This window comes from Stylophora pistillata, chromosome 12 (genome assembly GCF_964205215.1).
Source record: "Stylophora pistillata chromosome 12, jaStyPist1.2, whole genome shotgun sequence".
Lineage (NCBI taxonomy): Eukaryota > Metazoa > Cnidaria > Anthozoa > Scleractinia > Pocilloporidae > Stylophora > Stylophora pistillata.
Genome location: NC_142530.1, coordinates 27,048,476 through 27,074,226, shown reverse-complemented (window position 1 = coordinate 27,074,226; position 25,751 = coordinate 27,048,476). Strand labels below are relative to the sequence as shown.

The 25,751-nt window shown below is 37.0% G+C and overlaps 2 protein-coding genes and 1 long non-coding RNA gene across 6 annotated transcripts; 1 reads left to right on the top strand and 2 right to left on the bottom strand.

Moving 5' to 3' along the window:
• The first annotated feature begins 12 nt into the window (after positions 1-12).
• LOC111341609 (uncharacterized) lies at positions 13-4,650 on the top strand. Its single transcript, XM_022948599.2, has 2 exons — positions 13-602; positions 3,137-4,650. The coding sequence occupies exons 1-2, from the start codon at positions 257-259 to the stop codon at positions 3,559-3,561; spliced, it is 771 nt and encodes a 256-aa protein (XP_022804334.2). The 5' UTR covers positions 13-256; the 3' UTR covers positions 3,562-4,650.
• A 2,917-nt stretch (positions 4,651-7,567) lies between these two features.
• On the bottom strand, positions 7,568-12,333 carry LOC148719451 (uncharacterized). Its single transcript, XR_015994324.1, has 2 exons — positions 12,180-12,333; positions 7,568-9,607 (listed from the first exon to the last, which is right to left on the bottom strand). It is a non-coding gene; the product is annotated as an uncharacterized LOC148719451 (long non-coding RNA).
• Positions 12,334-18,314: 5,981 nt separating this feature from the next.
• LOC111341792 (thiamine pyrophosphokinase 1) lies at positions 18,315-22,668 on the bottom strand. Of its 4 annotated transcripts, none has more exons than XM_022948807.2 (9): positions 22,528-22,668; positions 21,976-22,036; positions 21,514-21,600; positions 20,889-20,958; positions 20,618-20,690; positions 20,364-20,453; positions 19,483-19,629; positions 19,019-19,130; positions 18,315-18,449 (listed from the first exon to the last, which is right to left on the bottom strand). In XM_022948807.2, the coding sequence occupies exons 1-9, from the start codon at positions 22,528-22,530 to the stop codon at positions 18,334-18,336; spliced, it is 759 nt and encodes a 252-aa protein (XP_022804542.1). In that variant the 5' UTR covers positions 22,531-22,668; the 3' UTR covers positions 18,315-18,333. The 4 variants fall into 4 exon arrangements, with proteins under 4 accessions (XP_022804542.1, XP_022804558.1, XP_022804549.1 ...); XM_022948823.2 differs by lacking the exon at positions 22,528-22,668 and adding an exon at positions 22,311-22,389; XM_022948814.2 differs by lacking the exon at positions 22,528-22,668 and adding an exon at positions 22,145-22,281.
• Positions 22,669-25,751: the final 3,083 nt, after the last annotated feature.

Below are 25,751 nucleotides of genomic sequence, written 5' to 3'. Positions count from 1 at the left end.
TGAAGCCCTGGGAGATTTCCACCTAGTTGCTCCGACTGTACTACAGTACTGCACGTCGACCGCCGCAGCTCTTTCACAGTGCGCTGGTCCCGGTGTACTAATCTCGATCGCTGATTCGATTAATCCATAATTTGACCACAAAGAGCAGAGCCCGCCCCAGCCTATAAGTTACACTCATCACGGTCCATTTCCAAATTCATCAATTTCAGCCGAGTCTTGCCGCAGCAGTTGGAACGTACCTTAGAAAATCGCCGACATGATGGACGACTGGCGCCGTAGGATGCCTTCTCCACACTTGACGGCCACCATGCCACATTTCCACGGCCTTGATTTTGGACGTACGATGCCGCTTCGACATCCGCCGGCAACAGCACACGGTAGAGGTGCCTTTGACACTTCGCCTCAAAGCTTCATTCCGTTTTCTCATCCACTGGCTCCTATACCAATACCAATGGCAAGCAGAGAGCTCCCAATCTTGCCATCAAGCTCACTTGCCTCCCCACAGTTATCGGCTTCTTCCACTGACAGCTCAAGGCAGCAGAACGTGGAGAAGAAACGTTGGCAAACTGCTAATTTTCGATGGATGTTTACGAAAAGAAAAGGTAAAAAGGATGATTTAAGTGTCGAAGTCGGACATTATGAGAACGAATACGGTTTTGCATTCAGCAAAACCCCTGCTTGCAACGGGTACAATACTTACATTTGTCACACTACTAGTTTACCGCCATGTTTCAGTATCATTACATATTATTTTGTATGTTTAGTTACTAGCGAGCACATTAAATGCTACGCACATTACACAGATAAAATCTGGTGTACATCACTCTTTATTTAAACTAAAAATGAACAGATTCACGATCAATCCCTGTTTTTAAAAATACATAAGATATTAGTGGGAAGCCAATCTCGCAATAAGAGTGTAAGTTTTTGAAAAGTTCAAATTTTCACCATTCCGATCGTAAAACGACATTCGCTTGGTCAGAAGTACTTCACCTTTGAGAGGTGCTTGCCTCCATTGATCGCTCAAGTTTGATGGAAAGAATGACTGTATTTTCATTTAACACATTTTAATCATATAGTTACGATTGAACGAGAATCTCTAACAAACGGACATATTGATTATTTCTCCAAATAAACATGCCAGCACAAAAAATCAAGTTTTGTTACGAAATTAGCCGTTTTGAAGGACCAAAAGGTTCTTAGAATACAAAGGTCAGATTTGAAGTAAGGAACACAACTTTTCCCTCAGGGTGGAGCGGTTGATATAGCACATTATGCTCTCCATTGGAAAGATGACATAAAATATAATCTATAAATCAAAATAAGCAATGAACTCGATTTCAGAATTCATCGAGTCAATGAATGTATATCGATCAAAGCACACGTCGAGAAAGCATGGTACACTTCATGTCGCCTCAAAAGAACGCAAAATTACAAAAATCGATACCAAAAACTTAAAGAATAAAATTTTATCTAGTTTGATTAGGTTAGTTAGTTAGTTAGTTTCACCTGCTCGTATGGTTGTTTATTTACGCAAAGACAGGAACTCCTTCTCGGCATATTTCGATTAAAAGCTGTAAATTGGTAATTTATTTTTCAAGAGGTTGACTGACACTCGTGAGTTCTTTGTAATTACCTTGGCTTCGATATAACGTATTAATTGAACGCTAGGGCAAGTCATCCACTTTCAGTGAGAGCTCAACGTAAAACAGGGTCACTCGACTGCAATCCTGTCGAAATGTCTTAGTCTGAATCTCTGTAAATTGATACTCAGAGAGAACATTCAGGGGGGTTTTGTATAATAAACGAACAACAACCCGCAGGCTTCCTCAAAGATTGCTCTGAGCTTAAAGATTCAGTTATTCTACGTTACTTTGCCAGCCAGAAAGCTAGCTAACATTAAATAAAATTGAGGGCTAGGTTCAGTTCTATTTTTTAAAATACCTTCAGTGTTTCAAACTGACAATTTAATTTCAAATCAGCACTCCTCTACTCCTGCAACATAGCTGCCATAATATCTCATGTACCACCCATGTTCTCCTACATCTTCGGCTGACACCGTCGAAATAAAACAGTTCTTACTCGAATCTTAAACATTCCGGTTTATGAAGAAATATATGAGAACATAGCTTTGAAATGCAGTGATTTAGGTCAACAGATATATCTGCAAAAGCCTTGGTTTAAGACCATTATTCACAGAGGTAATTCGTTGAGAACACTAATTGAAAAATTTTGCCACATCGATCATTTTAAACATGAGTGCTTTCAAACTAAACATACATCACTTAAACGCAATTTATAGAATGATGGATAAATAGTGGATATTTAACTTGGCAGGTTTAGTTTGTCTAGAAGCGATTACCAGAGAACTATCACACTAGTTGTTGTCTTCCTTTCCGAGATTTCTTCTTGTGACTTGGGTTTAAGTAGTAGGACAAAGACAAGATAGCCTTTTCACGAAGCTGACCTGCCAGCATTCATCTTAATACCTGTTCATTGAAACTAGATGTCTTGAAATAACGGAGTCAAAATCGTTTATCAGCAGTTAAACCACAAAATCACATTAAAGAGAGAGATAACAAAATTTGCAATATTGTTTATGGAACGCATCCATGTTTGCAAACTCGGAGAACGACCCTTTCAATCGCAGTTTGTGTTTGTTCTTCGTAGTTCCCCTAAATGATCGCGTTAGCCCGCTTTGTCGTGCAAAGACGACTCATCATTTTCAGTTAGTCAAGTATAAAAAGGTCAAGTTATCTCTAGTCTGATCAACCACATCCGAAACAGTTTAATTCACTTTAAACATTGCGGCTCCATTGAGTGGTCTACAACTTTGCCTCACTATTCAAACTGATCTTTCCCAAAATCAAAGTAGAGATTGAAAGAAATGTTGGTCGACCCCAAAAACGTGCGGTTGATTTGCACAAATCGGTAGTTTATAGGGATCTTTAGGTAGTTTTTGCAGTCGAAGAAGAGCTTCAAGTAACAAAATATGGAAATTTTTTTTGACACCTGAAATTGTGTGCGGTTTGGTTTGATGCATGAATGCTTTCAAGCTGACACCCAGGAACCCAAAGGTAAGATTTAGAATAATAAACGGGTGTGCTAAAAGGAATTTCTTTGGTTTTTCTTGCAGCTGCTGTAACAAATGTCTCAGAAAAAGAGGAAGCAAGCTCTGACAAGAAGCAAGAAACGGCAGCAAGTCAAAAGAAAAGGTTCACCTTCACACAAAGACAGCTGGTTGAATTGGAGAAGGAGTTCCACTTTAGCAAATATCTAACAAGGACAAGGCGAATTGAAATAGCATCCAACTTGGAACTTACAGAAACACAGATTAAAATATGGTTTCAAAATCGACGAATGAAGTGGAAAAGAGAACTTAAAGAGTCTATTCGAAAACAAGGAGTGAATGAGTCACCTGCAGCTCAATTCAATCATGGATTCCACCAAGGTTTCCAAAGGTCCCTTCGAGATACTGTTCCTTCCTACCAACAAAGTGTTCCAGAAATTTTTGTCCAACATGCCACACCTCCATATTTTCCAAACTATCTATCGCTTTAATCTTTAAATATCAGAACTCTAAATGTATTTAAGTCGAAAAACCATATAAGTTAACACAAAGATATAGTCCAAATCAAAAATATCGACATTAGATAACTATCGATGTTAGGTTTAACTGTGCAAATATCACAAAGAATACAGTCTGATATTGTTCTTTTTGGACTATTCCCACAGACTAAATAATCGGAGTTTCCACAGCTAGAGCAGCAAAAGTGTCACCTTAATTGGAGTGCATTTTAAGATGAAGTGAGCATCTGATAAAATCTTATCAAAACAAAACATACAAAGGACAGAACAAAACCAAAGGGATTAGAAAGGAAATAGCACTTAAAAGAAAAAACTACCAAGTACAAAAACTGCGCCTTTACAAAGAAAATCTATACCTTTGGTCGACAAGTTTGGATTTGCGCTCCAGTTTAGCCCCTAAAGGAGATCATTAACAGGTCCACATCGTGAACAACGAGGTAACACAAGAACCAGAATCTGCCACCCAGCCAAATGGAACGCATCAAGATCATTTCTGCGCGCTATATGGGAAACTGAGTGAGGCTTGGCGGTGTGAAACTCCGCAACATTGTTTATTAGAATATTCGATCATTTCTTTTCATTTAGGCTGTCAGCCTGTCGTTTCTTTCAGTTGATCTAGCTGTTCCGTCGAGTTGTCTTTGATGTGAAGGAAGCACAGTCATTAGTCACTGTCTCTGTGTATTGTGTCGGAAACAAAAGGGTGGCAACCCCATGGGCATCAGACATGCGCCCCATCAGCTAAGATGGATCATTGGGTCGGCATTATAACGAAACGTTTTGATGCAGGTGTGCAAAGACAACACAGAACACAGAAATACTACAAATGGACAAAAGCTCTTCTGGGAACTCACGGCTTTTTGTTTACATTCCTTCTTAATTTTCTGAACCTTCAAATCTTGACAACCTCACAATATTTTTCAAATAGACTGCAGAGAACCTATGTAAAAATACAATTATGTGTCATATCTATAAAGAGAGATTTTTCAATGAATATTAGTTCAATATATCAAATGTATATAAATCATAAATCAGAACGAAATAAAGTCCACTACTATAACATCATTAGTGTTACTTTGTGCTTTGCCGAATCCTTTGTCAAAACGATGACGTCATTCACGAAGAATAAAATGAAAAGATAATTTTAGAATTCCGAAAAAAAAATGTTCCATCTTCCGAACGTTCTCGATTTCTAGCTGTTATTGAAAGTCCGACAAACAGCAAATAAAGAAAGTAAATCTTATCAAAGTAAAACAATTGTTTTGGGAAACAATTTTTTTGCCAAACAAATCTAACAAGTAATCAGGGACTCTGAAACAATTTAATAGACTGCTGGAGTACAATAAAGATCTTAGTTACTCAGAAATATTTCTTCGTTCGTTGATGACCAAATTTCAGTGATACAAAAAGGTTTTTGACCTAACCCCTTTACTCTTGATTAAATCAAGATAAATCTATACATATTTCCACGTTCTCCATGTAAAGGAATGAGGTTTCGCAAGCTGAGACGCAAGACAGTATTTTCTCATGAAGAGAGTATCGAGGGAATGGTAACGGTTCCATCACTCCTGAAACCTTTTATCAGAAAATACTAGTGAATCAACCATGATACAAGGATCATAAGAATTTCCAAAACATTTTCGCAAATATTTGCTGGAAAATTTTTGAATGATTTTATCAGTATCGCCTGATGATAAATATAAAAAGAACCAGTAGATTTGAAATAATTTCAATTTTCGTCTTATTCTTGTCACAGCTGTCGTGTTCTTTGAAAAGTTTATTAGAAAAGGAATGTTCAGCACTTACATGGTTAGAATTCAATTATCAGAGACTTGTGGTTTATCGTTGTGTTATTCTATTGTTGTTGATTTGTGAACCGTTTTCGCCGACACCGCAAACTCTCTCGTTCCTCACGCGAATTTTCTAAATCACGTATGTTTTTCAAAATTGCTTCCCTGAAAGATGTTTCACGTTGAATCGTGCAAAAAATAGGACATTCCAAGCTCACGGAAGATGTCAACTTACAATTGATATTTTAAAGGCATCTTTTTTGTTTGAATGAATTTACGATGCGAAGCGAACGCGCTGCATCTTGTCAGGCACGCGATTCCACTTTGGCGCAGCTAAGTTCATTGTAGAAACTAAATGATCATTTGAAGTCCATGTAACAAGTGCTATTTTCTAAACAGTCACTCTTTACTTTGTAATTATGAATTTCCGGTTCTGATTAACAGAACAACACGCCACAAAAGATATGTGTTTTGTAGCAAAAATGGTATAATAGATGTCCGCAAGCGAAATATGCTTATCAAAGTCATCGATCATATATCTATCAAGATGGAATAACTATGAGATTTAAATCGCTCGAGGGCAGAAACCAACCAATTGTGAAAGGTGTACGTGTTCTATCCACGACTCAAAACCGTTAATAACGATGAACTTTAAAAACTAAATTTCACTCAAGAAAACAGTACTTTGATGAAAGTATGGCAATCCTTTTTCCAGCTGCTAATTTTGCAATATTTATTCATTATTTTCTATTAACTCAGAGTCCAAAGGTCTGTAAAATGCCGGCTTGGCAGTTAGAAGGGTAAAGCCTTTCTCATTGGGGGGGCCAGTTATTCAACAAATAAAGCGCGTCTTAAATTTAACTTTCTTATTTACAGGATAAGGAAACCAAAATTAAGGAAACTCTTTTTTCTAAATTTCTTAATAAACACAAGGGAAACGTCATTTTGGCTTGCAGTAAGTAATTATAGTGCACTTTAAATGTTCGAGTTTTAAATTCGCTCGAGTCTCTCTCAGCATGAGGTCTGTTTGTTAATAAAAGACCTCGTGAGGCAAGCCGCCTACCTCAGAAGATAACTAAAAAAGTTTTGAAAATATATTTATATAGCCGCAAGTATGAAAGGAATATTTCAACAACAAAATATTTGATGCACGTACGCGAGTTTGTTTGTCACTCACTAAAGTCACTCATTTTCATGCTAATAGAATTCAATAAAAACATCATCTTTGACGGCGGTTTGCAGGTTATGGGTGAAAAGCTTGTTTTTCAAAATAGAAATATTGCACAAAGTAGCTATGTATACCATGAAATATCCAAATTTCCTTGGACATAAAACTTCAAAGCGCAACAAAAAAGGTCTCTAGCAAACTATTCTTGGTATGTCACTTCAAAGTGCCACTTAACGTAACCAGTAGATTTACATGCATTTTACGAAGTCTAATCCGTGCCCGCCCTTTGAAACCGTACGGAATGGGCAAACAAGAGAGGACTGGGAACAAGCATTAAAGGGAAGACTGGGAACAACCCGAGGGAATTTGATAAGTATCACAATAACTCTCTAATGAACACCTTAATCAGACAAGCGTTCAGCGTGTTGAGATATTTTAAACTTTGACTTGAATATAATTTGAAACATATTCAATTGCTTTATACTATTTTTGAATTTTTATGAACAGAAAAAAGATAAATACAATACAGCAAATGACCAATTAGAATAAAGTTCAATTGAAAATGTCCATGAACAAAAATTCACATGTATTACTCATGATCATTTGTGTTATTGATATTTGATGACCACGCCTTCAGTTTCTCGAAATGTGCATTCTCAATCTTTTTTTGTCTATCTATTACGATCTCCGATGCATGTCAAATTCTACCGGGTGAAAACTAGAGATAACCACCCACTCAAACTTAGTGCCAAAAAGGGAAGACAGAAAAAAGCGCTTCACTAGAACATGTTCGTACTTAAATTGACTACAGTGTGGGTCATATTGGCGAAAAAAATAGAACAGGTGGAAATGAAAGCACCAAACGTTGTCTCATTAAAATCATAGATTGAAAGCTTCAAAATTGGCTATTTGATGAAATCCTTAATAGTAGTAAGTCCAGAAAGAAAGGACAAGGCTGAGTTTAAACAGGGAACAACAACAGAGATTAAATACAGCCGATGAAACCCACAATTATCAGACGCAGTTTTTGTCATTATACTAGAGTCGAAACCGTGAGTTCTCCTGTTCTTTATTTTCTGCATTTAAGGGGTTACGATGTCCCAGCAACTTAGAAGTTCTTATATTCAAATTCCAGCGTTTTCATGGCTTGTAAAACCATGAGATTATTTTTCATTTAAAGGCAATTGAGTACATTCATTTTAATTTACTTATAATTATAAGTTTCAAATTACATAATTATTACTTCAAAGAAGCTAATAAGCAGCTTTTACTTGATGCAGCTAGAGGAAACATGAGAAAAACCAAATTATTTTGGTTTATTTTTCCAAAAAGACTTCTCAAAATCAACGGAGGTGAATATGACTCGCAGACACCATTGTTGAGTCCCACGATTGCAGGTCCGGTATGCGTGCATGTAGTCAGACCACGCGTCTGTTTAAAGTAATATCAATAATTATAATAAAACAATGCATTATCTATGCCATATTAATTAGACTAAAAATAAAGTAGGCTAAGAAGGAAAGAGAAGTTAAACGCAAGAATTTTCATGCATTGACGGAAAACTTAAAGTCCCTGCTAAGTCAGAGGTAACTGCTAAGTCAGAGGTTCATTCGGGGTATCCAGTCAGACACTCTTTCGTTTTTGTAATTCTCTCAAATCGGTCATTGTCAAAAAGAAAAAAAAATAGATAAAAAGTAACCCGTTCTTCACGCCCTTTTAACATTTGTACACTTTTGAATCATGCTACAATTTTTTTTGCATTCAATTAAATGGTGAAGTACATTTGGTACAAAACAAACGATAACTTCAATTGACATGCAGCTGAGGAAAACGGGTGAAGCTGCAAAAATCATCAATTGGAACCAAAGTTTAGATTTAAATGATATTTCTCTGAAACCATCTGTGCTTTTAGCTGTAGTGAGTGAACGGTACAAATTTTAGAACCTGCTCTATGATAGCCTTCCGTTCTGCGATAATGTAAAAAAAATAAGTGTTTCCCCTTGAAGCATTTTTTACGGTTTTGTTGTCCTAAGTAGAACCAAGAGAATTTAAAATTTTTATAATCTCTTGTTAAAACTGTATTCGGATTAGTTACCACTGAGTTAGAGCCTTATGGCTAATATATCAACTTCAAACGTGCTAGAAATCCTATGTACTTCATGGAACAAATCCTCTAATAACTAAAGCTGTTCTGAAACAAGAATGGTGTATTTTGAACAAATTTCAGACTCATATAAAGTACAAGTGAAAGTACCTCGACTTGCTTATAAAGCTTTTGAACATTGATCAGTAGTTCGTGGTGAATATAGCCATAGTCTAAGAATTTAATGAAAAAAATGGTGTTCTCTTGACTCAGAATGAATTATCTCTTAATGTGAAGATTTATCGGTGTAATAAATGTTGTGAAAATGAAGCTCAAAAAACTGATTACAACCAAAAGGAATGTGACGACTCTGAATAAAGATATCGTCCAGTATATCTCTATCGTTTGCTTTTAAGGTACTCGATAAACAAATCAAATACGAGTCTTGTAGAACAGCCAACATAACTACAAGGAAAGTTAAATTTCTTATCTATCGAAACGAGTTTGAATACTTTCAGAAGGATAGAAAATTAATGAAGACTGGTAGAACACCAAGGTAAGACATTATTCGTCTCGTCACGAGTGTTGCACAAACACAAAATTAGAGCGCAGAGTGTGAAAGGTTTAGAGCTCAAATATTCACCGAAGACTTTGTTTCAGGTTTGTAGCTAATGAATTGAAATCTGCTTTAAAAGTTCCTTTAGCTTCAAAAATAGAGAGATTTAACAAATCACGATTTTCGCGACTTGATAAAACCCAAGAATACATATATCAAAGTCACAAGCAATTAAACGTCCTCCGGGTGATTTATTTCCGTGAACTTGAATGTATACCGTGTAGAACTTGAATACGGTGTAGAACTTGAATACGGTGTAGAACTTGAATACGGTGTAGTTACCAAAACTCAGGAGAGGTCGAGCTGTTTCCGTTCAAATGCCGCACAGTGAAATAATACTGTGAAAGCTTTGCTTTCAGCGATTTCTGTTAAAAAAGAACGTTTATTCTGTTGTAAATTTCAGTGTGTTTCTTGGTTCAAAGACGATAACGCTAGTTGCCTGGTCTGGGTAGAAACTATGTGATTTTGAAATTGTTTCCATGGTAAGAGTAGAAGTTGCACTCGAAAATCAAACCCTAGGTAATAATAATAATAATAATAATTTTTTAAAAAAAGTAATCCTTCATTCACCATAATCACAAACATTATAACAAAAATTATGGTAAAATGCTTGAAAATCGAAAAAAAAATGTGTTAAAATGTCTAATAAAAATGTAAGAAAAACTAGAGGATACACACTATTATTATTTTTAATAATGATAATAATAATAAATAATAATGAAAGTCTTTATACAGGGGACAGGGGACTTACATCACTGGAGAGTGGTATTCTGTGAGGCCCTATAGGTCATCATTTTAGCAACATTTAGCTCACTTTAACACAATTTTTGCAAAAAACCGCGAAAGAAAAGTCTCAAAAAAAGTGTCCATGTTTTTTTCCCTCGAAATTAGTATGTGTAATCAAATGGCGACGAGTGAAATTAAGAAATAATTTCACGCGCGTTTTGTATAATTTCCCGAGCCTTTAGGCGAGGGAAATTATCAGAATTTTGACCAAACGCAAGTGAAATTATTTCCTTATTTCACGAGAAAACCATTTGATTTGATTACCTTTTAATATCGTGGGTGACAAATTACGTTCACAACCGTAATTGTTTTCACCGTGTTTATTCTATCGAGAACCGAGAACATGAAGAAGAATACAGTTTTCGTTTAAAGCATACATTATTGTTAAAGTTTGTAATTTTCTGAGTTTCTTCACAAAAAATACCTTTCAAATTCTTCGTGCCAGTTAATAATTTTCGGCCGCTTCTTTTAATTTCGTAACTTCTTCAAGGATCACCCTTTTAAATCTCGACGCCATCTTGGCTCTGATCGAGATACAAGAGATGTTACCATGACAATTTTGTAATTTCACATGTGAAATTAAAAATTAACGCTGAAATTTCGCACCAAAATTAAGGAGTAATTTGTAACCTATGATATTAAACGTCAATACCGCTAACATTAATACCAATTTATAGTAGGTAGAGAATCAGGTTTACGCTGTGAACGGTAAAGGCCAAGAATTGAACTTTCGAGGTATGTTTATTAGTCGTTCGTGCACTAATTCGTTTGCTGTAAACGGAAAAATGTTTTTCTGCAGAACCTTTTTAAAGATTAGACGAATAGCGAGCGAAAACAGAGGAAGATTTTGCCATTTACGTTCAGTTTACGGCTCTAAATCTGCTTGATGCAAACACTTAGCGATCAGCTCGTATAGTTGAGGAATCATCAGAAACATTAAAATTACCATGTTTCAAAATATTACCTTTTAAAATAAGTGTTTGAAGAAAACCCTAGCAAATCAGCGGCTGTTTTGGGTATTGACCGCTTCTTTTCCAAAATACGGAAAGAACAATGTAATCAAACATAATATGATAAGCCTGTATAAAAAAACGATCGATGACACACAACAGTAAAAAGGGAAAGTTTGCAACTACATAAAACTGGCAGTAAATCATAGCTGAACAGAAGAAAAAAAATATAAAACAGAAGTGATAGCATGTTCTAGTTTACAAGAATGAAAATGAAATAGCAGATTTTTCGAGAGTTGTCAAATATCCACCACGCTAATTAGTTTATGGAACAAATTTTGCTTGTTATATCAAGCTCTTTTAGAGGCGTGTACTTTTCACGTCTTGTAGATCGGTTCTCTTTTGCATCTCGGAACGCAAAGTTTTCTAAAACAATTAAACCTTTCTTGATTTTTTTACTTCTTCAATTTGAGCACACTAGCCCAGAGCTGAGAAAAAGACCGATGGAAGCCATCCTGCATGGCACGTCTTTGTTGTTCTTGAGCTTCATAAAACAACTTACGCTGAAATTTAAGGTAGAGGTGCATGTTTCAACAAATGGGAGTCTCTCAACGTGCATTGTGTGAAGCCCTTTCTTTTAGTGTAGACACGTGGTTCTATGCAAAAAGTTTGTGTTTGTTGTGATATTCTTTCTTGTTTGATCACTCGGCACAAACAGATAGACATTTTAGACGCGCTCAAAAGATTTCATACTTCATCCTGATATTTATTTATTGCTGGTTACTTACAATTTGGACAAAAGGCAAAAGACATTTTGAAAATTGAGTGATTTCAAATGCAGTCGTTTAAATCTAAGGCTGTTCAGGGCTACTGAAGAGAACCACTACCTTTGAAGCATGACTTATGTTGTTTGAATCACGAATGAAAGTTACCTATGACGATAATCCTTGGCGAAACTTCTGAAGAGGGAAATGTAGGTTGCTTTAACCGTAGAGCGAAGAGAAAAATACCTTTCTGTGTTGGCATGCTTAGAATTCAAGAAATAAAAACTGAAGCGGAATTTGTTGTCATGAATTTCTTTTCTCAAGGAAAATTTCAGAGTTTGCTTTTGTCTCGAAACATCATTCGGAAGGAAATCTCATGCATTGAGGTTTCTTAATTATCTCTAAAATTGATCACATTCGAAAAGCTTATTGCAAACCTTTAAGAGGAATTTGAGTGGCTCTTTGAGGTCTTTAGTAGGTGCTTAAAAGTCAGGAGGTTTTCGAGCGTAGTATTCAATTCACACAGCAATTTTTTTCATCACAGCTTAGTCGAGGATAGATGAGACTTGCGATCTTACCCCAAACATGGGCGTGTTCACAAATAGGAAGAATATCCCAAGCGATATTAACAAAGCAAAAAAAGCCCTTGATTTATACTTGATAATACACGAATACCAGAAAATAAAGATGTTTCCTTAATTGCTTGGCGTGTCATACTTTCTTGATAGGATGATTTATGGGCCATTAGCTTTTGGAGAAGTCTTGATGAAACAATATTATAATTATTCAAGGCCATCCGTCTTTCATCTGGAAAAGCTGTTCTCTTCAATTAGCTACGATCAATCAATGTAAGACTTTAAGTTCTGTTATTCTAGAATACAAATTCCATAAAACAGTTCCGTTTTTTGTTATGGTAGGGGGAAAGTACATGTTTTACAGAGTCCGTGATCACAATTCAGGCCACGAGTTAGCCAATTTAAAATCAGTTTGACTTTGACGTATGAATTTTAAGACAGTGCCGTACCGTCAAGAAAAAAAAAACCTCGCAAAACTATCAAGTTCGCATTCTCAAAGAAGTTACAATGTTACAATGTAATGAAGAAATATCTGTAGTTCATTCACAGAGTGTTTTTGGAGTCCTGCTGAAGTCTGATATTGCAGACACTGGCAGAGGTTTTTCCAGCTGTTTTACGCTAATTACTTCACTCAACATTTGGTTTAATATCTTAGGTTATCTAACAATAAGATAGGACGTTACACATTCGACAACATAATAATATTCTAAACTGTACATCTGTACAGCTGTTGTTTAATCAAGTAATACCGTACTATTCCGCGAAAACGTTGATGCTTACACTCAATGTTACATTAATTACTTTACATATGTTCATAAATAGTTTGGTTTTCATTTTGTGACTAGAACCGCCCATTTTCTGATTTTCTCACTTTTCTATTAGGCAGACGGTTGGAAAGATGGAGTTATTGAAGTATTTTTCATATTACGGACAAGATGTTTGTTGCCACGGTATATTTCACAAACATCAGTACAAACTTTGACTGTACCAGATTCTAACCATGTTCTACTTGCATTTCTTAAATAAATGGACTGAAACACAAAAGAAAATGGCCATTAAAACACTCTGCTACGGAATTCTTTTTTAGCCTGATTTTAAAATAATTGAAGTTGATTGATCCATGGACGCAAAAAGCGCGATTGATTAGGAATACTAGAACACATTAGAAATGATAAATTTTAGAGTTCGAACTCCAGGTTAATTAGTGCAGGTATGAAGACAAAGATGTAAAATTTATTTTTTTAATTATACAAGTTTGGGAAAAATGCTTTTGTTTTTAACTTTGGGATGACCAAATACTGTCTGACATTATTTTATTTTTGTATCCTAAAACTCAACAGCTAGAGTGCTGGGTGTGGTATGCTTTCATAGTAAACGGAAGACACAGACATGTTATTGATTGAAGTATCTTCAGAGTGTTTCCCACAAATGCAACGTCGAAACATCTTTTTATTTGAAACCAATGTCTCAGAGTTTCTCTTCCTAAACGTTTTCAGCTGTTGTCAACGTGATTTCCTTACCAAAACTTACAGGAAAAGATTGATTCGAGTTTCCTCATGTTCTTTCATTAGCAAGTTGAGAGGAATCCGTCATACCTAGAAATAAGCGGTTAATCTAAATACTTCTGCCGATGGGTGGAGTTTTTAAGAATATTTTCGCCGAAATATCAATGTAATCTACCAGCTGGCAATTAATAAAAGTTGAAGATCATGACAAAGTCACATATGTTAGGAATTTTTTTTGATTCTTAATTGGCCTCACTAGCTGCATGGAGATGAAGAAAGATAACGTTGTGACCGTTTCTTCCATGCAGCTCACTGTGATTGAAGTTAACACTCCGTTACGCCTTCCTCGCATTTTTATCACTGCCAACAATAACAAGAAATGAAACTCAATTTTTCACAAAAGACCGACACAGCGGGACAAAAATAAACAAATTGGTACTCATCAAAAAATCGACTAAATTGACGGGTCTTCTAATCGAAGGAAATGAATATAACAGTTAGCTTTTGAACAATGAAAAGTGACAAACATGTGATGAAATAATCACTCCGTAAACAGCTAAAAGTCAATGGAAACTGTAAAGCTTTTCGCTCTCGCCTTAAAGTAATTAACGAGACGATCTTCCAAGCGTTATAAAAGAATTCTTTGTGTGGTTAGCAAGTCGATGTGGACGATTTCTTAGACACTTGCGAGAATTTTGTGGGTGTCACCCACTTTCTCGCCGACGGAAAATAACAAGTCGTGCCTTTGTTTGCTTGATTCGACAGGTGCTTTTTATCTGTAAAGGAGTGAAAGAAAGATATAAATAAACGCAGGGAGCTTTAAGCAGAAGTCATAAATCTCTCGCCTTATTGTCCTAACAATTTTCGTCGGGGGTCAGAAAAACATTTAACCTCTGCTAAAACTGGGTCGTTTGACTCGTCGGTAAATCTAACTCACTGTTTTATAAGTTCTCTTCATACGTTATGTAGTGAACAGCTGTTTTGCAATCTGTTTCGAGAAGAAACAGTTAAAAAAAGCCAATTCATTAACTGATAATCGAATATTCCGGTACAGATCACCGTAAAGTTTGTTGACAATAATTATCACACAGAAAAATCTGGACGGCTTTTCCTTCTTCGAATTTACTCTGCAGAAGTAGAAAAAAGAAACATTCATCACGGGAGAATGTTATGGGAAGATTGTTCAGAGAAACTGAAAACTGAGCGGCATTTGAAATGTCAGATAGAGGATAACTTGTCGATGAATCTTTTCGGGTTGTTTACCGTCGTTTAAAATGTATGAGAAAGCAGCTGAATATTGGGTGACGCCGTAATGTATCTTTATTTCATGTAATTAAACTTGGTAACGGCAAAAGTCAGGAAAGAAACATATGATTTATTGTAGCTCAACCAAAACAATTTTAATTCTGTTCACAATTAGAGACAAAATGTTATACTTAACCGAGTTACCTTAATCTTAGGATTGGATTATATTACTGAAGAAAAACTGAAAGACAACGAGTAAAACTACTTTGAATTCCTTCTATTGTAACAAAAGTTTCTGACCTACGATAAATTTCTCTGTAAACCGTCAAGTTTAATAAGAACACTCCCAAACTACAGAAAAGCAGCGCAAATCGTTTTGAGTCTGATGAACAACTTCTGTTGTTTATTTTGATAAAAACCTATCGGTAATTGGTCATAATTCGAAACATTGGACATTGGATCGTATTTATCCTACTATTAAAAAATTGTTTTTAACGGTACAATTAGTCGACTAATTTTAAGACTATCAGTGTTCAACTTTTCTCGCGTTTTTCACACAAGTTGTCTTGATTCACAGTGAAGCTGAGGTGCTTAACTCGATGTAATTATTACTCGATAAAAAGCTTCGATGACTCGTGTTGTCTGTAGCGGAGTAAGAGCTGTCTTTCCAACAAAGACAATCCACCGCACATGGTCTTTATTGTTACTGAGCTGTGAATCATGTTGTGTTATCAAATAGAAGTGCAGTTTAGAGTTATTAAACTTGAATTCGTTTTAATTCCCTCTTAATTGAGAGCAAACAAAGGGTAATGGGCGCGTTTTGTTTCAAGTGCACATGTTAATATTGAAAAATATACCGCTTAATTAACTCACTCTCGCTGGCTTTTACAAACTCTTTGTTTCACTGTGTTGTTGCTGTGTAAAATTCGCGACTTTTCCATTTTAAATCTTCTTTACAGTGTTCGTGTTTTGGGAACAACAATAGATTCCGTGTCAATAATTTATTCCATGCTTTAAGCAAAGAAGTTGGCACTTATGAAATCTATCATTAAGTTCGCAAATAAAACGTTACCTTAATTCGAACTTTGTACGAACACTGCATAATTGATTTTGATGAAACTTTCTTTTATCTTGTATCGTACAATTATTTCTTTGTGTTTTTCAACGCAAGACTTTTAAATTTCCATTCTTGTTTGAATAACATCGTGATCGGCAAGGAATGGATGTAACATTTTTTACAACTCAAGGAGATGTAGAAATTTAATATTCTGGAGAAAGTATTTCATGAAGGGCGTGACAAGAGGTTTATTATCCGAAGAGACGCCAAAAAAGGAAGAAAAGAAAAATATTTATTTCCATTTCATTACAGGGTATATCGTGAGAAGGATTCCACCGAACGTGAATTATTTGATTTCATTAAAAAAGCAATACTGAAAGAAAAAGATTTAAGCTTTACTATGATCACCCGAGAAAGTCAGTTCAAAAACTGCTAACCACTTATCATGGTTCAGGAACTGGTCAATCTGAGAGTAGATGTTTTATCTTACAAAAGTAAGCATCTAATCTTTATAATTTTTCCAAGTAGATTTTCCTTTTGAATTTCCCTCAGTGTTCAGGTATTAGTTAAATTTTGCTTTAGAATGTTCACTGATTAAAATACTGAAGACAAAGATAAAAAAAGGTTCCGTTGCTCTTCGCATGAGACCTGAGGTGAGTTTCACAACTATTTCACATCAAATGTCTCTGTGTAGAAATTTATTAATTGCCTTCATGAAGAAACGAAATAAAAGTATCATTATTGCTTGTTCCTTTTTTGCTTCCAATTCAGTGATTCAGGCCTAGGGGCAGTTTATTCTCTACGGCGCTTTGCGCTTTAGTAACTTGTTACAATAAGAGCGTCAAGTGTTGTTACTAAGATGAAACAGAGCTTTTCAGTCTAAGTGAAACACAAAAAGGAAGACACTGAATAAAAACGTACAAAAAGAAAAATCGACGAAAATTTGGTCACGGGCCTGAGACAAAGAAAAAAGTACCTTCCGGCTTGGAACTCAGACGTCTGTTTTCGCAGTTGGATGCTATGCCAATTGAGTTGCAATGAAATACATAAACTTTCATAAAGGGGGTAAGCTTTTAAAGAAACTGTAATGCTGCGTTGGTGGGGGTAATGTAAATTGGTCACCGTAAAGAGTTTCAAAGCTAGCATTTCGAGCGTCAGCCCCTTGTCTGAGCGCGAAACTACAACCAGTCAGGCGTACAGTACTGCTGCTTTTGGCTAGGATAATCAATGTCGAAAGTATCGTGCGTTTAGACCGAGTATAACAATTCGTAAAGCTTCCAACATTTCTGTTCCAAGAATTGTGCTGGACTGGTTTTACATCTAAACCCTGCAATGGCCTGGCCTAACTCTTCAAAGAACTCTCTGTAGCTTAGTGAAAGAGCATCGAAACGCGGAATTTGCGGGTGTGAGGTTGGATTCCTCATGGGGACTCACTAGATTTCGTCTTTGTCCCGCGCTCGTTCACGACATCTTTCTTAACTTCACTACCAAGCTCAAAATTGTCCATTTTTCTTTATCTATTCATGATCTTTCGTGTTTGCCTCTCTTTGGGTTTGTCGCAACCAAAATTATGTTGGAAGGGTAATTGACGTTCTGAAGATGTTCGCCGAGTTTGTAAATCCTTGTTCATATTTCAACGCGTTTCTTTTGAAATAAACCTCTTTCAAATAATACAAATTCAAAGATATGATCTTTAATGAACTCAACATGACATGTTTTGTATAAAAACATGACATGTTTTGAATAAAAACATAAGTGTTTCATACTCCCACAGATTTTTGAACCGTGTATTACGCAGATGGGAATCCTTCTGCGATATCAAGGAAGATTTCCACCACATTTTGATAGTAGCAGGACTTTAAACGCGATGTTTAATGAGTTTGCCAGCACTAGTTTCTAAGGGTGGGTCGGCTGAAAAAAGGTGTACACCAAGTTATTAAAAACATTTTAATCAACAGAGCACAAACTTCAGTAAAATTTCGCCAGAAAAGCGAAATAATCGAGGCAAAGTGCAAGTAATTAGGAAATGGATAAAAGAGGAAAAAAAAAATTGAATATAAAATAAAGGAACTCTGACTTCAAGTGGTTTCAAATTAACCTTTTTCCCATCTTCAAACAAAGGAACTGACTCTTCACTGCCTCACAAATTCTCTTAGGTACACTGAATTTTTTCCAATGTTGCACACGTCTATTTAATTTACTATTTGTTTCATTTCACTCCCATGGTCCACAAAACGGTGGTGTCGGTTTCTATGGTCACAACTTCACTTCCGTCATACGTGTTTGATGTACTGACCAAGGTTCCAAACTCTAACTGACCATCAGCTGTGACAAAGATTCAAAGAAAAACTTAACTGTGAGAAAATCAACTTCGGAAGAACCCACTGGTTACTCCACGTATTCTAGCGTTACTACAGCAGTGCCAAAATCTTTACAATTCACGTATCGCCAATCTGAGCCTGCGATACTATGGGGTCGCAGGATTGCAAAAAGCCTCCATCCATACTTCCCCGAAGCATCACTTGCGACTACAGTTTTTCTCTAATGGTGGACGTGTAGGACTGCAAAGCAACAACAATGATCCAACAGCTGAAGTTTCTAAAAAATTAGAGACTGGAGGTGTTATGGAAAACAGTGCAACGCCTTGGGGTCAACGTTTCTACCATCCCAATTACGTTTGAAAGGAGCTCGCCGAGTTGTAACGATGTCAAAAATCTGCCTGTAAACTGAAGAGGGCCGTGTTTAGTGTAGCGCGGAAAATATCAATACCCTGAGAATATCGCAGCATAGAAAGACTAGAAAGGGCCAATGGGAATCGGTTTTAGGCCAGTAACTTTTAAAAATACCTTCATCGAATATAGTAGCCATAAAAAGAAAAATTGAAGTTGTCATACTTAAGTTCCATTTCAAGCCAGTTGTAGTGATACGTGTACACCTGGCGCCTATTGGTATAAGCCCGCACCATTCTCCCTCTAAACCAGTGTTCACGCGGATGATATGATAACCCTGACATGGAAAGAAAGATCCTCAGAACCTGCCAATATCCATCACAAGTAACTTCGAGATTAGAAAAAGAAAGGCATGAATTTGCAAGGGTGGAGACAGTATTTTTCTGTTGTCTGCTAAATGTACAGAAGTGTGCAGTCAGGTTTAAAAGGCGTTCAGTCACAGTAAAACCAAGTGCGATAGTAAATGGCGCCATAGTTAGGAGAAGTGAAAGAAACGAGGGAGACTTGGGTCTGGTCGCGTAATAAACGCGTTCGTTACGCGAACCGACGCTAGCTTCTCGTTTTTTTCGCTCTGCTGCTACTACCGTATCCTTTACTAATTCGCTAAAATGTGACGTATGCGTACTTACCGGCATGAGGAGACAAGCCATCGAGTCCTCGGACATCAAATAAAGGGGTTTGTTCGTCAGCTTTGTGATGTGGAACATGCTCTCCATGTTAGCCATGGTGTGGTCAAGACGTCCACCAAATGCATTTATAACAACAATCTGATCAAACTGAGAAACATTCCAACATATTTGATAGACAGCGTGGAAAATATCCTCAGGGTGGGGGGGGGGGGCTGAAGGAGCTGAAATAAGCCATCAAGGGAGTTATTTTCATAAAGTATGTTCATAGTTTGGAAACCATTGAAATCTATGGTGTCTGATGATATGCCCGAGGAAGACAATCCACTCTACTGGGATTCTATGAAGAAAAACTTGAGGCTTGAGCGTAGGTAACCGTCTCACTCCAAAGGTCTCATTAGTAATTCTTTTCATGGTCTGCCGTATAATTCTTACTAATTGAAATTAGTTTGGTGAATTTGGTGTTGGATCAACTAATAATCTCCCTAACTTGTGATTTTCTTGTTACTTGTCTGCTTGATATTGTATGGATGTGGTAAGGAGAAATTCTGTCTTGGTCACTCATGGGAGTTAAAGGGCAAATACAAAGTGTCCATTCAATAAGAGGTCTGTTTGATAAAGGTTACAAGAAAAAGCAAGGAAAAAATGAAGTATGCCACGCCCCAGGAAGGAAAGTTACTAAGCAACAAATACATATACAAAAAAAACCTCTCTTTAAGAATTCAGTGAATGTTTGTTGGCTGGTTTATCTTGAATGTTCTCAGAAATAATGTGGCCTACCTTTAAGAAAAGACCCTAAAACAGAAAAGCCTGTAAGATTAGAAACCTACTTTATAACATAAAAGTAAACAAAATAAATAGTATATATGTACACTGTACTGTACCTCACTAATGCTTTTGTTATTTATTAAAATTCTAAGACACTTTGTCAAGTCTGTTTCATTCTGGTCAGGGGTGGGGATTATCTCCACGCCCTGCAGAAAAACAGAGTAGAAGGTTACTGTAAATTGATCAGCAGATTTAACATCCAATTTTGTCTGGCCATTGTGATAAGCTTGGAAATTAATTGCCAACTTGAAGAAAACAAAAAAGATTTAGCAAGAAAACAAGAAAGATTCCTAGCAGAGTGATATCCTACCTTTTCCTTGTAAAAGTTTAAAATGTCTGGATCAACTGAGTCAAAATCCCCGCTGATATAGTCTGGTAGATATCTAGTGTAAATCACATAACAGAAGGCAGCTCAAAGGTTTTCTTATGTGTAATGAATTCCATCAAGATTGCTTAGTACACAATTAAACTCTGAGAATCAAATCAAAGTGTTCACAAGTTTCTGAGTTTTGCTTTCTAGGTTTCTAGTGAAGAATGAAAGAGACGTTTCCTAGGCTCGTGCAAGTTACATGTAAACTCACTTTTCTTGCTCCTCACCAACTACATTAAAAACTTGGCTGCTGCCTCCATCAGTGTAGGACTTAACACTTGCTGCAAAGTAACAACAAATGTACTTTTAAGCTTGCCTCATAACAAAAAATAAAATCAAAGTAACGATTAATCTAAAAACCTTTGAACTAATAAGGAAAATGTTTTAATATGTAAGTTTGTTGATGAATACAGAGATCCATCATTTTTTTTTAAATATGGAGAGCATGCATCAAGTTATTAGAGTGGAAAAAATTCCTAAAGATTACAATTGACAAACTAGATCAAATGATTTTAGAGGTCTGATCAACAATTCAACAAGCCCAATATTATAATTGAACAACTTAAAACTGTTTAGGCTAAAAGTAAATTCATTCACTTAATGCAATAATGTTAAACTATTGATCAAAATATTTTTCTCTGAGATACAATGAAATATATGAAGTTCATATATTTTGTACTGCGGTATTAGATACATATGATGCACGATCCTCGCAGTAGATAGCGCTATTTAAGCAATAGCGAAAATCAGACCTGAAAACTCACTCAAAAATACTCATGTTTGAACTGAAATTTATCAAAATTTTAATCAACTCAAAAGTTTAAAACGCCACTCACCAATATTACACAAGTTCTTAAACTTGTCAATCATACCACCTAATGGCATATTTATCACAATAAGAGCAATTTTCAATTCCTTATCAGCTGGAAAAAATTAGAAAATTATTATAAATCAATTATTAAGTCCATCTCTTGGTCAATCAATCAATTGCCAATTGAGTCTTATCAATCATTCAGTCAGAAATCCACCAATCAATTTAACACACACCAACGGTCAGCAGTGTCTCAAATAAAATTAGACCCCATCCGCCTTCACCTCTTGGTCATTTATTTGATCCCTTCACCAGCATAGAACACTCTAGCTACCGGTTGAACATCAGGGGGCGAATAGCACAAGCAAATTATCTAACAAAGAACTTTAGAGACGAAATCTGGAATTGTTTTACTTTCCGATGTCCCCAAACCTACTCCCAAGAATAACTCAGACTGTTCTGAGGGTAAAAAGTTCGGGAGCCATACCTTTATTTCTTTGCATGCGAGATGACAAACAAGCTAGAGGAGTCCACTCGGTGGCCATGATCTAGAAGAGAGGAAAAACTCTCGTAAGATAAATAACCTCTGTGACAGACTTGAAATGTAATGGTGTAAGAATACTGACGAACTCAAAATCACTAACAAGATAATATACCTAGAGCTCTCTAGGTCTGCGTTCTAGAAGGAAGTTTCTGAGTCTTCAATGATCTACATTTAGTTGCACTAGAATCGTGGGTTTGAGAGGGCGAAGACGCTTCCCGACATTTGTCTCGAGTTGTCCTTGGTCGAACGTAGTGTAGTCACGCAACATGTAACCTTACCCAATAATTCCTGACGTCCTAGAGAAACTCAGACATTTCCGTTTGCGAAGCAATTCTGGCAGCAATGGAGCTCGAAAAACCACCTATTAAGATTGTCTTCCACAGAGATTCCGCGGTTGGAAAAACAGCTCTGCTTCTTCGATTCAACACTGGTTCAATTCCTTACGAAAATTTAGTACCAGTGTTCGAATGAGTGACAGTAGAGGGGAAGCCTTACCATGTGGCCTTCTGTGACATCGGCAGCACCAGCGGCGAATAATATGATCACGTTCGACTCCTTTTTTACCCAAACACTGATATTTTTGTGTTATGCTTCGAAATTACAGATCGCGTCTCGTTTGACAGAGTTAAACAGAAATGAATTCCAGAAATTCGTTATTTCATGCCCGTTTTTCCATTCATGTTTGGTCGGAAGCAAAATGTATCTCAGGAAGTAAGTAGAACCCAGTCTCTCGTCATTCAGTTTTAGAATATTAGCTGGGCCCGCAAGGCGTCAACAGCCTGAAGTATCTTGGAACACAACTTCAGTAATAAGTAGACAATAGCTGTTAAAGAAACTTTGAGTGAGCATATTTCTATTTTCTGTTAAACTTAACTTTTTCCCTGTAAAGCTGTAGAAGTACAACTGAAATTGTTTATTTTAATGAAAAAATTATGATTAGGTGTACAAATAATTGCTAGATAATGATCAGAAAAGCCGCTAGGTGTGTAGCTCTCACAGATGTGTTCTGCAAACACCAGTCATACAGATCTGGTGCAGTCATAATTTTTTTTTATTAAAAGGAAACTGACAGAGCAGGGAGATAAACTGAACACAGTGTCTTGTGAAAAAGCCTGTGAACTAGCTAAGATGCATGATACGTCCTATGTTGAGAACAGTTCATTAACGGGAGACCAAATTTGTGAAGTTGTTCACACTGCCATCAGAAAGGTTGCTTATCAGGGAAGTTAAACTCTAGGTGTCGTTGTCGTTGAGGACTTTTCAAGTGGACCAAATGCAAACAACACAAACGATAGCCCCCAGATAATCCCCAAAGGCAAGCTGGTATGATCAAAAGAAAAAAACACTGAAAACTTTTTGGACCTTACGAGCAATTTCTTTGTCCAAAATCTTTCTTACCTCTCTTTCTAAAGCTAGGTGGGACATTTTCCCTCTGGTAAACTGTTCAAAGAATTTTCACGCTCTGTAATTTTGTACAGATACATCTTTGGCTGTGTTTTCACTAGGACAAGTTTAACTAGTTAAAGTCAGAAAAGTCCGGAAGTTCAGTGAAAACAGCTTGTCCTAATACCGTGTTTAGACTTGAACGGTTTACTGAGGTACGAGAGTTTACTTACCTAGGTAAACATTTTCTGTGTGTAAACGCTAACTGATACTTTGGTAAGTGCCGCAAAAGACAAAAGAAATTTGACCAAGGTAAAAGTTGCAATTACCCTGTGATCAGGCATGGTTACAGTTGGTAACCAAGGTCAAGATGCATATTACACCGCTTGTGGCGGGATGTGACATATTACACCGCTTGTGGCGGTGTAACATGTCACATCCCGCGGTGAGCTGGTCGTGCGATTGCAACGTTTTCGGCTAAGCGTTTCTATCATGGCAGATAACAGAGAAATCAGAGAGCGATTAGATCGATCTTCGTACGGCGAACAATCGGTCAGGTAAAAGAAGGCATTGTATTTTTCATTTTCAGTATTATTTACAACTTTTTCCAGACAAATGCAATTTGGAGTAAAACCATCCGTTTTCGCCTCGACCTCTTGAGGTGTTTTAACATCAGCATCTTACGAAATTTTGACGTTTCTCTGTTTGCAGCTCTTGAATTAAGAAATAAAAAGCAATGGTCACGAAAGCCACCACTTTACTTCTTGAAGCGAGCATGGTTTTAGAATTTCCTGCCAGTTCGATTTCATGACGTAGATAATGCAGATAGCGGGAGTGTTGACAGTTGCGTTTTTGCACCACTGCTGTTCAGCATTGTTATGGCCGCTGTGATCTATGATGCCTTTCATAATTGCGAGAATGGCATAAATTCAATGTGCGGTACGATAGAGGAATATTCAACCTTCGACGATTTAAGGCAAAGACCAAAGTCCACCATATACTGGTCAGAGAGCTACTCTACGCTGATGACTGCGCTCTTGTTGCTCATACCGAAGAAGATGTTCAAGTTCTTATTGACTGCCTTAGTAGCGCCACAAAGAGATATGGCCTTTCGATCTCCATAAAGAAAACTGAAGTGCTATTACAACCTAAGCCTGGTAGCTGTTACAAAGAGCCTGCAGTCACGATCGGATCTGACAATTTGAGGGCAGTCACAAAGTTCTGTTACTTGGGAGGTGTTGTATCTAACGATTGCTCCATCGACCTTGAAATCGCAGCACGATTGGCGAAAGCAAGTTCAACATTTGGGCGCCTTGCTTCGAGGTTATGGGACACTCATGACATCTCTCTAGAGACAAAGGTGTCTGTCTATCAAGCAGCTGTTCTAAGTGTCTTACTCTATGGTGTAGAAACCTGGACATTATATCGCCGACATATTAGACAGCTAGATACCTTTCATATGCGCTGCCTACGGAGAATTAGTGGAGTCTCCTGGCAAGACCGTATACCCAACACTGAAGTGCTTTCTCACTGCTATATGCGAGGGATTGAGGCCTACATAATGGAAGCCCACCTTCGGTGGACAGGGCATGTTGTTCGTATGAGCGCCGAGAGACTACCACGAGCCCTTTTATACAGCGAACAGTCTGATGGTGCTCGTAAAGTTGGTGCGCCTAAGAAGCGTTTTAAAGATCAATTGAAGAGCACGCTGAACAAATGCGACATAACTGACTTCGAAGCTCTTGTAAGCGATAGAGCCCAGTGGAAGATAGCTGTTAAGTGCGGGGTTGCGAAGTTTGAGGATGCTCGAATAGAGGATCTGAGGGAACGTCGTCACTGCCGCAAAGAGCGTATACTCAGTAGCACAGGGTTGCTATCCATGCCACAAGTCTCCAAAAGTTTGCCACTCTTATATTGGACTAGTGAGTCATCTTAGAGCTCACGACCGCAAGGGAGAATGAACAACGTTGTATGCTTCAAACCCTGGATCTGTCAGTCGCGATAGTCAAACCAAACCATGACAGATCAACTTGAGTTATTTGAGCTAGTGTAAACACTGAACGAATGTACCAAGGTCAAGTGAACTTGACCTTAGTAAATTTTTTCCTTGGTAAAAGCTCAAATGTAAACACAGGGTAAGTTAAGGGAGTTAAAAATGTAAGCTGTTTTCACATGAAAAAACAAGGGATTATCTCGCCTCTATGACCGGAAATTCCTGCAGAGTTATACTACCTCGCGAGATGGTATAACTTGTCCTGGTGACAGATGCCTGCCAAATCGCGAACTGCCAAATATTTTCCAGTCGCTCGCGCTCACCTTGTGGTTCACTTTGGTTT